This window comes from Rhopalosiphum maidis, chromosome 1 (genome assembly GCF_003676215.2).
Source record: "Rhopalosiphum maidis isolate BTI-1 chromosome 1, ASM367621v3, whole genome shotgun sequence".
Classification (NCBI taxonomy): Eukaryota; Metazoa; Arthropoda; class Insecta; order Hemiptera; family Aphididae; genus Rhopalosiphum; species Rhopalosiphum maidis.
In genome coordinates, this window is record NC_040877.1 from 31,316,323 (window position 1) to 31,332,907 (window position 16,585).

The 16,585-nt window shown below is 24.0% G+C and overlaps 2 protein-coding genes across 2 annotated transcripts; both read right to left on the reverse strand.

Annotated features, from left to right (window-relative positions):
- Positions 1 to 1,770: 1,770 nt before the first annotated feature.
- LOC113549491 lies at positions 1,771 to 10,633 on the reverse strand. Its single transcript, XM_026950818.1, has 5 exons — positions 10,442 to 10,633; positions 9,650 to 9,764; positions 8,220 to 8,311; positions 6,982 to 7,132; positions 1,771 to 2,586 (listed from the first exon to the last, which is right to left on the reverse strand). Exons 1-5 carry the CDS (start codon positions 10,505 to 10,507, stop codon positions 2,438 to 2,440), a joined length of 573 nt encoding a protein of 190 aa, XP_026806619.1. The 5' UTR covers positions 10,508 to 10,633; the 3' UTR covers positions 1,771 to 2,437.
- A 1,919-nt stretch (positions 10,634 to 12,552) lies between these two features.
- On the reverse strand, positions 12,553 to 16,585 carry LOC113549489. The gene is made up of 5 exons (XM_026950817.1): positions 16,284 to 16,585; positions 15,380 to 15,581; positions 14,316 to 14,407; positions 13,577 to 13,702; positions 12,553 to 13,314 (listed from the first exon to the last, which is right to left on the reverse strand). The coding sequence occupies exons 1-5, from the start codon at positions 16,350 to 16,352 to the stop codon at positions 13,066 to 13,068; spliced, it is 738 nt and encodes a 245-aa protein (XP_026806618.1). The 5' UTR covers positions 16,353 to 16,585; the 3' UTR covers positions 12,553 to 13,065.

Sequence of the window (16,585 nt, forward strand, 5' to 3'; positions counted from 1 at the left end):
TACTACTTTAGCTAATCATAAGTTAAATAATAATTGTTTTTGTTAATCCCATTAAACTATTTTTTTTAACACAATATTATAATCACAATATTGTAAATTATTTTTTACTTTGGTGTAAGTATCTCCTTACTCTATTCTATAGTATTAGATAATCAATTTTCATTTTATTTTTAATATTATTTTGTTATTATATTTTTACTCTTTAAGTTGTATACATCAATAGTAAAAATGTAATAGAGATATATAATTATATATATTTCTTAGATAAAGAAATATACACTTGTTTGTAATGTTTTTATTTAATAGTATGCGTTAATAATTCTATAATAGTATAATTACAACAAAAATTAAATTTTTATATTATACAATTATTGTTACATGATGTAATGTATTTAATGTGGATTTTCTATATTGAACCATATTAATTTACACTGATTTAGACATTGTTTTTAAAAGTGCTAATGATTAAAATTGAAAATTTATTTGTTACAATTAAGGTAAACCATACATTAAGTATACTAAAAATATTTAAAAAATTAAAGCAGTACACTCTGTATAATAAGTCATGTATCATTAATTAAGTATGTTTTTACTATCACTACATCATTAAATGACATAATAGATACATAATAGTATTTATCTATTATATTAAAATATAGTAATCTAAACAATGTAATTTCAGGCTTAACTCTTATTAAGTATTATTACGTATGACCATTGTTTATAAATACATATAAATTGATTATATATTATATTTATACTCAATGGTAGTATAGTACCTATGTCCTATTCACTGTATGTTATGAAAATTTATATTGATTAATTGGATCAACGAAGTAGGTTGGTATGAAGGTATTAATAAATAAGAGACCATTACATCGGCTTGATGTGTTTTTTTTTTTGAAAAAGTGTTTTACGCAAAATAATTTTTTTTTTTTAGGTTTTTGACAGATCTTAGAGTAAAAACACCGAAATATAAAATTATTATTATAGGGAATAATGTTTTTGACAATATGGCATATTAGTTTGTGTTAATATTGTCTCAAACCACATTAGTAGAGTTTTTTTATTTTTAGTCAAATAATAATAAAATATAAAACAGATAATATGTAAAACCCTCAAAAATATTATTAAAACATTGATACAATTAAACAGTTTTTATATTTTAAACCTACCTATTCTTCAAAGAAAAATTAAAAAACAATATTCAAATTAAAGGTATTTGCTTCTAAATTATATTTTCTATTTTATTTTAGTTAGTGTCAGTCAATTTAATTAATAATTTATTATTTTTTATTTATTCTGAACTGTCGTGTTTGAGTATAGATATTACTTATTAGTTGTTAGATGTATACCCAAGCATGTATTAAAGTGGGGTAGGAGGAGGCGTATTATCCCAAGGCTTTATTATCCCTTTCTACAAAGTACCAATTTGTTTAATACTCATATTTCAAAAAATGACATAATATTTGTATCATGAAAAGTTATTAAATGATAAATTCATAATAATGTTGTTTTTTAGTATTGTATATACGATATAATTTTGGTTAGTATACATAAATATTTGATGAATGTAATAAAACAAGTCATAAGATACAATAAAATAAATAAAGAATTAAACTAATTAATAACACAATTAAATAAATTAATAAATGGATTACAAATAGATACAAGAACAGGGTAATTAAATTTTAAGTGTTGATTAAAATAGTAACAAGTTCGTAAATCAATGATTACAAACGCAATTTTAAATTTTCCATACACAAAATCTTTTTGTAATACATTGACGTTAACATTGAAATAATAAAAATGGGAGTTGTTCAGGGGCGTTCTTAGGAATTTTCTATGGGGGAGGTTTAACCTCCCATCCCGTGAGTACGTCCATGGAGTTGTTAACAAGGTTTTTTTTTACATAATAGGTACGTAATATAATGTATTAATGTATATAACAATTACCTACATACTTATATAGTTTTACAAATTATTTCATTTTTAAATGGTTATAATTGTGTATAGTTTTTTTTTTAATGATGAAAAGGTTAAAATTGAAATTAACATAACTATGCCTATATCGGCTGTATCAACTAAATACTATTATATATATATATATATATATATATATATATATATATATGTGATGTATTAACATAATTTCTAAAGTTCAAATTGAATCAAATTGGATTTGCTCATCATCTACGCTTAGCAATAAAATCTTGTATTACTTATATTGGTATTAGTTGAAGTTAAAAATGATTTTTACATTTAACAACATTTAAAAGCTTAGTATGTAGACTATACCTACCTCAATAGTCAATCAAAATTTTTACAAAAACATAAATTTAATAATAATAACATAATATGCCCATTATAAAGATACATACTAGGTAGGTATACTTATGTCAAAATAAACAAGAATAATACAAAAATTAAAGTTATATTAAAGATCTACATTTTGAAACTCTTCTTCATTTTGTTCTTCAATTTGTGATGTTAAGTCCGAACGCAGTCTAGAGTAATTGGTCTCTTCAATTAATTTCTCTTCTTTATAGAATGACTGTACTACTAACAGCTGGTATACTAAAATAGCTAAAAATAAAATAAATCATATCGTTACATTATCCATGATATTTTCATCGTTATGAAATCAGTGGGTGATATTCTTTTTACACAGATATTTATATAAAGGCAGAATTTTACAATCATTTTGCATTTTCTTATGGTCAGTCAATGTGTTTTGTGGAAGGGAGTGTAATTATAAAGAATAATTTTATAATCTCCTATAAATTGACATACTCGGTTTTTTTGTTTACTAAAGATTAGTATTGGCTGGAGAAAGTCTACACAGTCTATACAACCTATAATAAGGAAACCACTGGTGAGTATAGTATAAAACAAAGGTTTTAAAGCTGTGGGTCACAAACTCACAAATCACAATAATATTTTTGGTGGGTTGTGTCAAGTTTTGAAATATTCGTATATTTTTTATAATATAAAATATTTAATACCTAAAATATTGATGCTATACAATAATATAATGATGTATGTTATTGTATTTTCTATGCAATTATATTATACCTACATCCATGTTAGAATTTAGTTTTATAATTGATCATTATTCGTGTAGATTAACCTTTTCAGACCCAAGGGTCATTATAATGACCCATCTTTTCAATAATTTTTAACTTAAGAACAAATAATGGTAGAATTTAAATTTTAAGTTTATTTGATAGCTTATCTCATGAGGAATATGAATAAAAAAAAATATAAATAGTTTTAATGATTTTTAATATAAATATTTATACTTTTGTGAAAAAAAAAAATGAAAAAAAAAAAAAAAAAAATTTTAGTCTTTGTTTCCATAATTCATAGAATATCTGTTAGAGAGCATTGTTTATTTTAGTACTTATGCTACACTAGCATTAAAAATAGATTTCATGATAACCAAGTGTCGCAGTTAATTCCCCCTCCATCAAATCGCATTGAATATGTGGTACATTATAATGACCCACCGGTTATCGCGACATTAGCTGTCGCCGACACTTTATTATTATTTATTACACATTTACACTATTATTGGTTTTGTGTAGCGTTGCGCTTGTAAGTTGTTTGTACATTATAGATAGCCGATTTCGCCAATTTTTTGTTTTTTATATTTTACGTATTATATTGTGAATATACAAAAATGGCTCATAAAATATTATCTAGCCAAAATATAATGGACTTGTTAGACGGTGACGAATCGGAACTGGATTTTTCTTATGATGAAGATGAATTCCCAAATGATGAACTAGACCAACTTTTACAAGAATTTAATAGTAATTATACTCTTGATACCGAAATAGATAATTCTAATATTAATAATATTAATAATGTCCCTACTGATAATAATATATTGCCTATGATCACATCAAAAAAAAATATAAAATGGATACAACAACCATTTAATACTCCTAATATTGAATTAGATGATCTTGATATTACAGATCCAGTAATTTTTTTACGTAATCCGATCGATTATTTTATGCACTATTTTAATGATGATTTTTTTGAAACTCTTGCATTCAATACTAATTTGTACGCTATTCAAAAAAATTTAACCAATTTTAAAGCAACAAATCAACAAGAAATACGAGTGCTAATTGCAATACATTTAATTATGGGTTGTCTTAAATTTCCTAGAGTTAGGATGTATTGGGAAGAAAATTTTAAAGTACCAAGTGTTTTCAATTCTATGTCAAGGGACCGTTTTTTTCAACTCAGACAAAATTTACATATAATTAATAATTTAGACATTCCAAATAACAATCATGATAAATTTGTTAAAATTCGTCCACTGTACGATCTAATAAAAAAAAAATGTAATGAATTACCAAAAGAAAGAAATCTTTGCATAGACGAACAAATGGTACCTTTTAAAGGTAAATTATCTGTTAAGCAATATATGCGCGGTAAGCCATGCCCATGGGGTGTTAAAATATTTGTTTTAGCTTCAGAAAATGGAATGATTTACGATTTTATACTGTATCAAGGAAGTTCTACCGAATTAAGTCAACATAATTTAAATTTATTTGGTCTTGGAGCATCAGTTGTCTTGCATCTCGTGCACACTGTAAAAAAAAATTCGCATTTTTTATTTTTCGACAATTTTTTCTCCACATACAATTTATTTGAGCAGCTCTACAATCTTGGTATTTATGCGGCTGGAACAGTAAGACCAAATCGTTTCGCTAAACCTCCTTTATTACTTGATAAACAAATGGCCAAATTGGGTAGAGGGGCCACGTTTGAAATAAGATCTGACGTTAAGAATTTATTTAGTATAGGCTTAGTAAAATGGTATGACAATAAGGCCGTTACCTTAGGTTCAAATTTCATTACATCAGGAACAATTGATACAGTACAAAGATATGATAAAAAAAAAAAAGAATATATCACTGTAGAAAGACCGGAGATCGTAAAATTATACAATTCAAGTATGGGCGGAGTAGACAAAAGCGATCAGTTAATAAGTTTTTATAGAACTTTTATTAAATCTAAAAAATGGACTTTACGCCTTATCACCCACGCTTTTGATTTAGTTGCTAGCAATTCCTGGCTTCAATACAAAAAGGACGCTACTGAATTGTGTTTACCAAAAAAAAAAATATTAGATTTGTTACATTTTCGTCTACAGTTGGCAGATGAATTAATACGTTCTACGCGAAAAATAGTGACAGCAAAGAAAAGTAAGGTGGGACGACCAACTAGATTAACTTATAGTTCACCAAATTTTGATACTGCAAGTACAAGTTTTAGTCATCTTCCTTCACCTTCCCCTACGTCGTCATCATACTCTTTAAACCAAACAAAAAGCCGTACTGACAGTCCAATCGCTTCAGATGCTGTTAGGTATGACCGAATAGACCACATGCCACAAATGGATAGCTTGAAAAACGCGACAAAGTGCAAAAATCCAACGTGTTCAAGAAACAATAGAACACATTTTTTTTGCAAGAAATGTAATGTCCACCTATGCTTAACGAAAGACAGAAATTGTTTTGAAGAATATCATACTAAAGTTTAAACAAAAGTTATCAAAGACAACAAATTTATTTTATAATGCTACAAAGATTGATTTATTTTATTTTATGCGACAAAGGTTGATTTACTTTATTTTATAATTAAAAATAATAAATATTTATTTTACTGGTGTTATTAGTTTTAAGAAAATGAGGATATTTACGAATAAAAATAAATTTTAAGTTGTTAATACATTTAAGATTTTAGATTTAATTGTTTGAAAATTTAATAAAAAAAAATTTAATAAAAGTATTCTTTTGTGTCCTGTGGGTCATTATAATGACCCACTTCAGGTCTTGGAAAATTTAAGTGCAAAAATTTTGAAAATTTGCAAAATGATTACTTTTAGGATCCTAAATTGAAATATTAAAAAAAAAAAAAAATTTATCGGCCAAAATAATTATGGGTTTGAAAGGGTTAAAAAATTAATATTATTGCTCTGTTGTATATTAGGTGTTGAGTAGATCACTGTAATGAATGTGTATAATTCAAATTCTATAATATGTCATTGACAGTCTATTAGCCTATATCACACTATAGCCAGGCGCGAACGCAGGGGGAATTTTGGGTGTTTACCCCCTCCCCCCAAAAAATATCAGAAACAAAAAATAAATTACCTGACCTACAAAAAAATATTATGATATTTATGAAAAATTTTCACATTAAAACAGTATGAATAGGTTCATATTATTCATATTTCATAAATAATATATTAAAATTAGTCGACATAGGTATTTTGAAAATGTTATTGCATAAAATAAAATATATAATAAACAAAAGTTTTAAGTCCTCATCATAAATAATGTTTTTGAGTTAAAGAATAATAATAATCATTATTGTTATTCATTTTTAAAATACGTAATTTCGTTCAAATTTTAACTAAAAATATATATAAAAATAATTGTGTTTGTATATTTTTAAAATTTTTTAGATCCAGTATGAAATATCTAATATTGTATCAATTTTCATATTTTAGCTATAAAATATTTTAGTACATTTTTTACAAACTATACTTAGAACTATGTATTAATTTTTGTAAATTTTAGGTATAAAATATTTTGAAAATTACATCATATTATATAAAACATGAAAATTTCAAGGAATTAATTTTATCAAAAACTGGTTTTTTCTTACTATAAGTGCCAATTAAATCCAATTTTCTACCAGAAATCATTCCAATGATTAAAGTTGAAGCATTATTGGATACTGCATAAATATAACGTGATGAGACAGACAGAAAAAAAAGCTTATTAGGTACTATAGTACCTATGTTATGGGTCATCAAAATTTAAAAATGTGTAAGCGTAAACCACTGAAAAATCTTTGGTACAAGGCATAAATGGTATAGGTAGTACTTATAGTATTCTTATCAGCTTATAACTTATATCAAATGATTTGTATAAATAAAAAATATATTTTTACCGTCCAAAAGCGCAAAGTATGTGATCAATCCAAATATATTATGTTTGACGAAATTTGAATGTTTCATTAGTACAACAATCTCAATGGTGAAAACTGTACCAAGTTGAACATAACCAATCAAAAGCCATAGATAAATCTTGTGTGTAGCATTCTAAAAAAATAATAATAAATAAACTTGAATACCTATTGTAATTTGTACTTAATTTCTATTATCTATAATATTATATAAGTGGGTACCTTTTTCGATTAATTGAAAATTCTTAATAAATAGGTATAATTATTAATATATATTATAATCGGTTGTATAATGTATCCTATACAGATTAACAGATATAAAATTTGTAATTGAGGAATAACATAATATATAATTATACAGAATTAATTGGGTGTAACGTGTATGATAAATTAATACTTTATTCGAATTTATATGCATGCAAATAAAATATATAGGCGTTTTTCTAATAATTAATATGCATGATGTACATTGACCAATAACGAATAAAAGAAAAGAATTTCAAAGTTTAACAACGTTTTAATCTGAATAAAATAAATTTTTTACTTTTTTTAAATCAATAAATATCTACGACGTGTAACACAAATGTTACACCAATTTGAAATCAAAAACTTTAAAAGCCAAATAATCTAAAAATGTATTTTGGTAATTTGCACTATTTTTAAGGTTATTGTAATTAGTGTCACATAAAACTAAATAAAATGGTATGTTTTAATCTGCGCATATATGTGCTATAAGTATATAACTGATGCCAGGTAAATTTTCAACTATCGAAATTGAAAGTATGGCACAGGTTATACATACGCTATTTCGTTTTCTGTTAAGGCGAAGATTACCAAAATGGCAAAATTAATATTTAAATGTGGCGAAAAATGTTGTTTCTGTATATTTAGGCCAGGATACATACATACGTACCTAAATGTACCTATTGGTAACGCAAATTACGCAATTACTCGTATATGAATTGTCGTGTAATATTACATGTTATCTCAATACATTTTATTTCTCAGTTTTGTAATTGTATTATAATTTAAAACTTAGACGCATTATTATTATTTAATTAAATATATCTAATATTTAACACTTAGTGTTTAACTTGGTTTAGGATGACGGCTGATATATAGGGTCTTAAAAAGTTACTTTTGCTGCCATGGTCAATGAGCTCATGCACGTTAATTATTCAGATAGGTATATGTATACTTAATATGTCGAACTTTTAGCGTACATTCGATGTTGCTTGTTTCAAGCCAAAACTTGCGAACAGTGAAGAAAATCCAACGAGCATAAAAACTAATGTGATGTAATTCAAAACCATTTCTAAAAACAGATAAATTCATATTGTATTAGGTATGTTAAAAATTAAAATATTTTAGTAGATATAAGTAGTTACAATAGTGATTATGGGATATAAAAAGTAATAGCTGCGATAGAAATATTATTAGGTTACTAAATTCATAATTTTTCTAATTTATTTTCAATTTTTTTAACAACAAAGTTAAATTTAAAAAAAAAAAGTTGTTTTATTATATCTCTTAATAATTGATCACTTGATAATTTTAGATTAATTTATGTAATTGCTATATTATAATTTAAATTAATTTTAATTATTAATAAAATATATTTAAAAATTAAAATACAATTAGTTTTAGAAATTCAATTTTTAACATTATACAATATAAAATGTTTTAAAATATATTTCTAAACGACAAACGTTTTAAGTTTTAACTATATTCTGTATAGACTTTTCATGTAGGTAAACAGAAAAAAATGAGGGTTTTATATATTCTAACAAAATACAAATTAGAAATAAATAACTGGAATACGTATAAATAAGTAATATTTTAATATAAAATTTCTCTGTGGGTGGTTGGGTATAGGAGTTGAACTATTCACATAAATTATGTATTACGTTCTCGTATAGATCATTTTATATTTTTCTAAATATTTTATTATGTTTGTCATTTTTAAGTCTTATGATGCCTACGTTTTTTTATTTTGAAAATAAATATAATAATTCAGCAGGTTTAATTAGTATAAAATACTAAATAAATTAGTTAATTAATGTATTTAATTAATTTTATGATAAATACGTAATAAAATGTGTGTATTAAAATAATCTATATGTCATATGCCTAAATATTATTTATTATAATACACAAATAAATTATACTATATTCACAAAAATATTATATATTATTTTGATAACAAATGAATGAAAAATATTGAAGTGATATGCAATAGCATCGGAAGATTTTTTAAGAGGGTTGTGAACATATTAATAAGTTAGTAGAAATTAACTATAATAATTTGAAATACACTTGGATTGCTTATTATTTGCCTTTACGAAAACATGTTGTCAAAAGAATGTTATCAATTTTCACTGTTTTGTTTATAATCGTTTCACCTAATTTTATACTTTTGAAGAAAACAATACATACATTGTCTATTGAATTAGATAATAAATTTAAAAAAATGTAATAGGTGATATTTCACTGTTATTTTTATATATTGTCATTGATGTGATAAACTAAACAGTGAAAACATTTATTAAAAAAAGTCCACAGAGGACAATTTCCACCTTGCAGCATATGCCCGTGTTAATATATGTATACAAGAATTAGTTATAACTAATAATTAATAAGTTAATTTATTTACTGTCTGTAGCTTCAAATAACTGATCAATTTCATTGAATTCCAAAGTTTTGCTTACCGTTGAGTGACTAAAAGTATAGTCCCAAATGTAATAACAAATATAACAAATCGATGCGATCTAAAAAAAAAAAAAAATATATTTAATAAATGTACATGTCCATGTCATAATTATTTCATTTTGAATAGGTAGTAGGGATATAACTAAAATATTCAGTTTGAAAGTCTACTGAAAATAATTATTTAAGACAATATTCCCAAGTTTTGGGTGGACAAGTGATTCGCTAGGTATTACCTAGTCGCTAGTGTGTACGTCACACGTAGGTTAGGCAAACATTATTACATAATATAAATTGTCTACTCGTATTATTACTTAGTAAATAGTAATTTAAGTACACAGATTTGATGTAGTTTCAATCTTGATTAATTTACACTAGTCAAAGGTATCAGAATTTATAATTTAGCTGAATGCGTAATTTTTATTTAATTATAGTAAAATATTAAAATTATAATATACTCGTGTATGAAACTCTTGTTGAGTGGGTACGGTAAGTAAATTATTTTATAAGATTAGTTTTAATTTCATTTCACATTGTTGGGTCAAAGGCATAAAGTTATAAGTCATAAGTTCATAACTTCATATGTAATTGAATGAAAAAATAAGTTTCTTTAGGTTGACAATATGGTAAGATATTCTATCACTCTGTAAAAATGTGTACTAATGAGTAAAATATATATATAATTGAAAGGAATTTATTTAAATAGTAAAATAAAAACAGCAATATTAATTTAACTTACCAAATTAATAATCGCGATAATATTTGTTCCTGTTCGCAAAGGCAATCCAAAGCACGACGAAAGCATATTTTATTATAAATAATTTACAAACGTGAGTTTAAAAAATAATTATTTTCTACAAAATATATAAAATATTTGTTCAAACTGGATGAGTATAGAAACACAACTAAACAGTGTTAGTTTGAAATTATCAGGAAGGAAACGATTGATAAGTTGACCTTTGCGTTTTATCGGGTCGAATAGAAAATAAAAACTTGATACGTCTATACAAAACATAAAAATATCCGTTTTGTTGTTTAATATAAATAAATATTTCGTGTTTATATAAGATAATAACGAGACTCGAAACAATAACAAATTTTACTTATATCAAAATTATCAAATATGCAACAAATATAACATAATATATCTACCTCAATTTAATAACATAAAATATATCTAAATAATAATATATTTTTTACCTAAATTTAAACATGTGTAAATAACCATCCGATAGACATTAATAAGTAATTAATAATTATGTATTTTGTGTACGATATGTACGATATGAGTAATTACTTATTATAAAAATATGTAGAATATATTAATATATATAATATAAAATATAAATTTTAATTCGCAAACAAATTGTAATATATTTTTGTAATATATGAATCTTTCATCTTCAGTACTTGAGTAGGTATATTTATAAAAATATAATATACCGTAGTTTCAATAAATACACATTATAATTTTATTTTTGTATTGATATTTGTTGTAAATGTTATTAGTTTATTACCTATATTACAGTTAGTTAACAAATGGTTTTAAATTAATCAATAAAACAATATAAATTGTTTAGTTCGGTACTTACATAGGTAACATATATATACATTTTAAATAACTAATCGTAATTCACACATTTTATAGACTATTCATATAATATAACAGTGCCAAGTACCTACTTAACATACTAAAGACATCAAGAGTATGCTATACACACGCGTGTCTCCGTCTTACAAACGTGTAACATAGCAAATTTGCGTTCAGTACAATCAATTGTGCTAACGTGTTAGCTTTGATATTGCTGTTGTTAAGTTTGATAATAGGTCAATTTAAATAAAAAAAAATAATATTAAAGCTAATAGCACACAATTGATTCTAAACCAACAAAGTGATTCTACTGAATGTAAATTTGCCATGTTCTATGTTTGTAAGACGGGGACAACACATTCAGGTTAAGTGTTCTCTTAATTATAATTATGTGTAAGTATATGGTATAACTTAACTTAAGTTTACATCCAAATGTGTTTGTGTTTTAATATAAGAATACAATGTTAATTGGTGATTATATTTGATTATATTTGATTATATTTACATATACGTATACACAATACACTATACACGTCATGATTTAAAACTCATCGTTTTAAGTAAAAACTGATAAGATTATTTGTATACTTAAAATTGAATAAAATATCTAATAGGACATAGGTCAAGCGTTTTCAAAGATTTATATAGGTAGGTTTATTATAATATTGAAACTTAACATATTCTTTACTGCTTAAAAATTTCATTTGCATTGATTTAATTTTTTTGTTTTTATAATGTATAACAATATTATTTTGATCCAAACGATTATTTGAAATAATTATTGTACAACCGCAATAACACAATATCAGCTAATCAGAACTTTTTGATTCCTTATACTTATTTTGAAAAATCTCTTTTAAAATTCCTTTCTATTTTTATCGACATGTGTTTACATTAGGCAATATGTAATATGTATAGTTCCTTTTTTGCTTCCCATCTTCTCAAAAAATTATATTTTAAATAATATACCACTTCGCCGTTGTATGTTTGTAGGAAATTCTAACTCCTCATTTCTTTTCGAATACCGTTGTAATTACTTATATATTATTAAAATTGTATTTGGTATTTATTGAAAAAGAGTTATGATTTATATTTTGTTATTAAAGTGTTTCGTTCATATTAGTTATGACGTGTTACTGTGTTAAATATGTTTATTTTTTTGTAAACCTGAAAATGCACTAATTGTCCGTACTTCGTTTGTGTCATTAAATTAAATTAATACTTTTAGACAATGGTTTGCATGAACGAAAACTAGTAAATATAATTATTATAATTCATACAAAGTGTAATTTTATTCTAAAACTGTTTGAATTTAATCACTTAATTGTTTAATATAGGTTTTGACGTTTTGTTGATAATCGCACGTAGGTGTAATTAATTGAGATGACTAGGCTCTTCTATAGTGTCTTACAATTCTGAGTATTAGTTGAACAATTAGAAATCAATAAGATTTTTCACGTGTACATAGGTATTAGTAGATATATTTAATGTAATATTATTTTCGTATTAATAATTCAAAAATTATTGATTTTATCATAATATAATTTTTTGTTAAAAAGGCATATTTTAGTGATTTCAGTTTATTTATAATTAATAATTATTATGTACACAAATAAACTTTTCTTTATGTGAACCCATTTTACGGATTTAATTAAATAATTAATACTACCCTATATAATATAGAGAGTATGAAGGATGCTTTATTGTGTTCTACATAGCAAACTGTTACTATAACGAAATGCCACCCAAAATTTACTAGGTATATAATTATTTTAAGAATTTGCGTTGCGCAATTCTTTTACAAATATTGGGATGTAATTGGATTGGTCTTGTGTTTGATCAAGCGGATTCTCCGATATTATTATCACTTCAGATTTATTTTGGTCTGACTGCATCTTGGAGTTTGGTAAATATTTCCATTTTAATTGAACAAAATCGTTAACAGCAGCTAACTTCTGTTGTTTGTAATACGATTGCACAATGTAGATTTCGACCACAAGAATTATTATTTCAACGAAACCCTGAAATGCAAAAGGAATTAGAGGTATGTATTTAATAATTTATAGAAGTTCAGTACATGTAAAATAAAATATAGTTAATAAATTATAAACATTTATTAACAATTAAATATTATTACATATTTTTTACATTATTATAATGTATACCGATTTGTGCATTAATAAGGGAATACTTTTAAATATAATATGCATGCATCTATAGGTAACAATTTTTTTTTTACTGAAAAACATACATATTTAAATAATGATAATAAATTGTACAAACCAAAGAATAGTCTAATAGTTCGTCATCAAACAACTGATAGAAGATCACGTAGAGTTGAAAAATTGTTCCTGAGACTAAGTTAAAATAATAAATCACTAGCCAAGCATAAATTCTTTCTGGAGACACCTATGAAAAACAATTTAAAGAATACCTATTATTTTTAATTAAAAATACAATTTTATAGTATAAATAATAATCAACATGGATTATAACTTTAAGTTTAATAGCTATATAATTTTTATATTTTATTTAAACTAAGGATGCCGCAAAAGTCACAACTCACTATATTAAACATTTTGTTGAAAATTAAAGGACAATTACTAATATGAAGTTTCATTAGTATTTTGTTAAAAATCTGGTTTATATGCAATTTTTGGAACATTTCGTCTATTATTCTATCGAATTTTTTTTTTATAAAAAGCTAATACCTAAATAGTTTATATTCTCAAACGTTTTATTCAGAAATTAATTATGATAATTTGAAGAATTATTGAAAAAATTATATTTTGTGTTTTAAATATTTTAATTGATTTTTACAAATATCGTATACTTATTTTGTTATACTTATATGTATTTTTTTAATTGTCAAAAAGACAGAATTAACAAATTATTATGTAATGATATAATTAATTATTATGTAGATACTATAATGTTCTATTGATTATTATAATATATCTCAATTATGATTTGCACGATGTACACAATTATAAACATATGTATTATGCATATAGGTACTTACTGAGTAAGTTGATTCTTTGAGGCTAATGTTTAAATAGAATTCCATCACACTCCATCCCAATTTTATTATAAATACGCAATCCATGAACATTTCTATAATTATTCAACAAAATAAATTAATATGATTAATACATTAAGGAATATTGTACACTTTATCATTAAATTATTTAGAACAATATCTAGTTGTAGTCTTGTCACAACTTTTAGCTATAGTATTTCAATTGATCGCTATTCCTCGGTTAGTGTATCGATAAATTGATTTGTTGAATACTGTACCATAATCGGACGGAAAAGCTACACTTAATAATTATTATTTGTGCTATAAATTAATGTATTAAAAAATATAGAATGTTTACAAACAATTTTAAATTATGTGAAAATTTGCAAGAGAAGCTAATATAAAATATTTATAATTATTACATAGATATATATAATATTATATGGCATAGCAATTAATAAATATGATGCATGAAATATTGAAATTGTACATATTTATATTTTTAAATGAAAAAAAGTAAATAGATAATACACTAGATTGAAAGTATTTTTATTTATGCAAGATAATTTTAAATTTAATTATTAAAATATCTACATTTTGGTTTTTTAAGTCCATGCGCCTTCGATGGAAGGCTTCTTAAATCCAATATTCAAGCCATATAATTGATCATTACTTACACTTATTGTTCTATTTGTAACAAATATGGATTATATTGTATAAAATAAAGGTCTTATAATATTTCAATTTTTCTTAAATTCATAATTTTCCTAAATTTACAATCAATTACAGCATAACAACATATAACTAATTATATACACTGACGCTTAATACATTCAACATAGAATTTATCGTGAATCATTTTTATTATATCTCTTATTTTGAATTTTTTATAAAATTCATCAATTCACAAAACCATTGAATTCACAGCCCCGCTTATAATTTATTTTAGTATGAAACAATAATATAAGACAAGATGGTGTTTTTGTTAAATTTTCAAATACAATACTTAATACCTAGTTATATTATTTGTACGCTACCGATTATTAAAAAAATAAATAAATACTTAACACTCAGGTCCAGCCTAATTTGTTTTGACTGATAAAAGTCTTTGTCCGTGGAATTGAAGTTTAATAGTATATCTTCATCGGGATAAAGATCGGGAATTAATGTTTGGGATGTAGTATTTTCAAAACTGGTATGCTCATGTGGTTGAAAATAATTTGATAAACGGTATAAGAAATCGTTCATTATTACTAATGTGATCCAAAACTAAATAAATAACAAACAATATAATATTTAAATATATATATTTAAGTATAAGTAAAACTATTCAGTGTTTTAACTCTTCTAACTACGAATTAGTAGTTATCATTAAACTTAAAACATTTACTAAATAAATTAGTGCAGAGAAATTTTATTTTCAGATAAATAAATGGTTTCGGATCAGTCTTTACGAAACTCAATATAGGTACAATTACTATATTCTGTTGCATTAATCTATGTTAAAAATTAATTTCTTTTTCCGTCAAATTATTATTATATTGTTTTCTATGATTATCAATAAAATAGAAAAAAATGGTTTTAAACATGTTGTAAATTTCGAATCAGGTTTAAATTTTAATAAAATAACTATGATTCTAAAATAAGCACATTACACATACACGTATATATAATATTCAAAAGCTATACGTTTTTTACAACTATTAAAGGAATTATTGAAACTGATGTGTATAAATTATATAGTATTAAGCATTTACACTTAGGTACACCTAATGTAGTATTGTAATTCAATTAGTTTCATATAATGTATTAATAAGAATTATAATATATCATGATTACTAAATAAGGTTTAAACCTTAAAAGAAAAATAAATGGTAAATGATCATGTAGTATAATATGTATCTATTATTATAGGTATGCGTATTATTAATATTATTTAATCATTATATTACTACGTACTATATTACTTACTATATTAAAAATGTAAATACAACTAACGCCATGACGAATAGAACAGCACCCAAAACATGAGTTTGGCATGATTATTACCGTGTGTATATTATTAAATGTTTTAAAAACGAAGTGAAAGTATTAATATGCAGTTTAAAACCATATCATACCACGAATTAATTATATTTTTAAACGTAATCGTTCACTCTTCACTATATAAATCAACAATAGTTATAAAAATGAATGAAACATTATTTATTTTTATTTTATACTTATGATTATAATTTAACAAACTATAGGTGCCTATCAACTGACTACTAGAT

Excerpts from the sequence above, each read along its gene's own strand:
- LOC113549491 (XM_026950818.1), bottom strand. The coding sequence starts at position 10,507 with ATGCTTTCGTCGTGCTTTGGATTGCCTTTGCGAACAGGAACAAATATT. Across the intron at positions 9,765-10,441 it reads TTATCGCGATTATTAATTTG|ATCGCATCGATTTGTTATAT; the intron begins GTAAGTTAAATT and ends TTTTTTTTTTAG. Across the intron at positions 7,133-8,219 it reads TGAAACAAGCAACATCGAAT|AATGCTACACACAAGATTTA; the intron begins GTACGCTAAAAG and ends TTATTTTTTTAG.
- LOC113549489 (XM_026950817.1), bottom strand. The coding sequence starts at position 16,352 with ATGCCAAACTCATGTTTTGGGTGCTGTTCTATTCGTCATGGCGTTAGT. Across the intron at positions 15,582-16,283 it reads GTATTTACATTTTTAATATA|TTTTGGATCACATTAGTAAT; the intron begins GTAAGTAATATA and ends TTATTTATTTAG. Across the intron at positions 13,315-13,576 it reads AACTATTAGACTATTCTTTG|GGTTTCGTTGAAATAATAAT; the intron begins GTTTGTACAATT and ends TTTGCATTTCAG.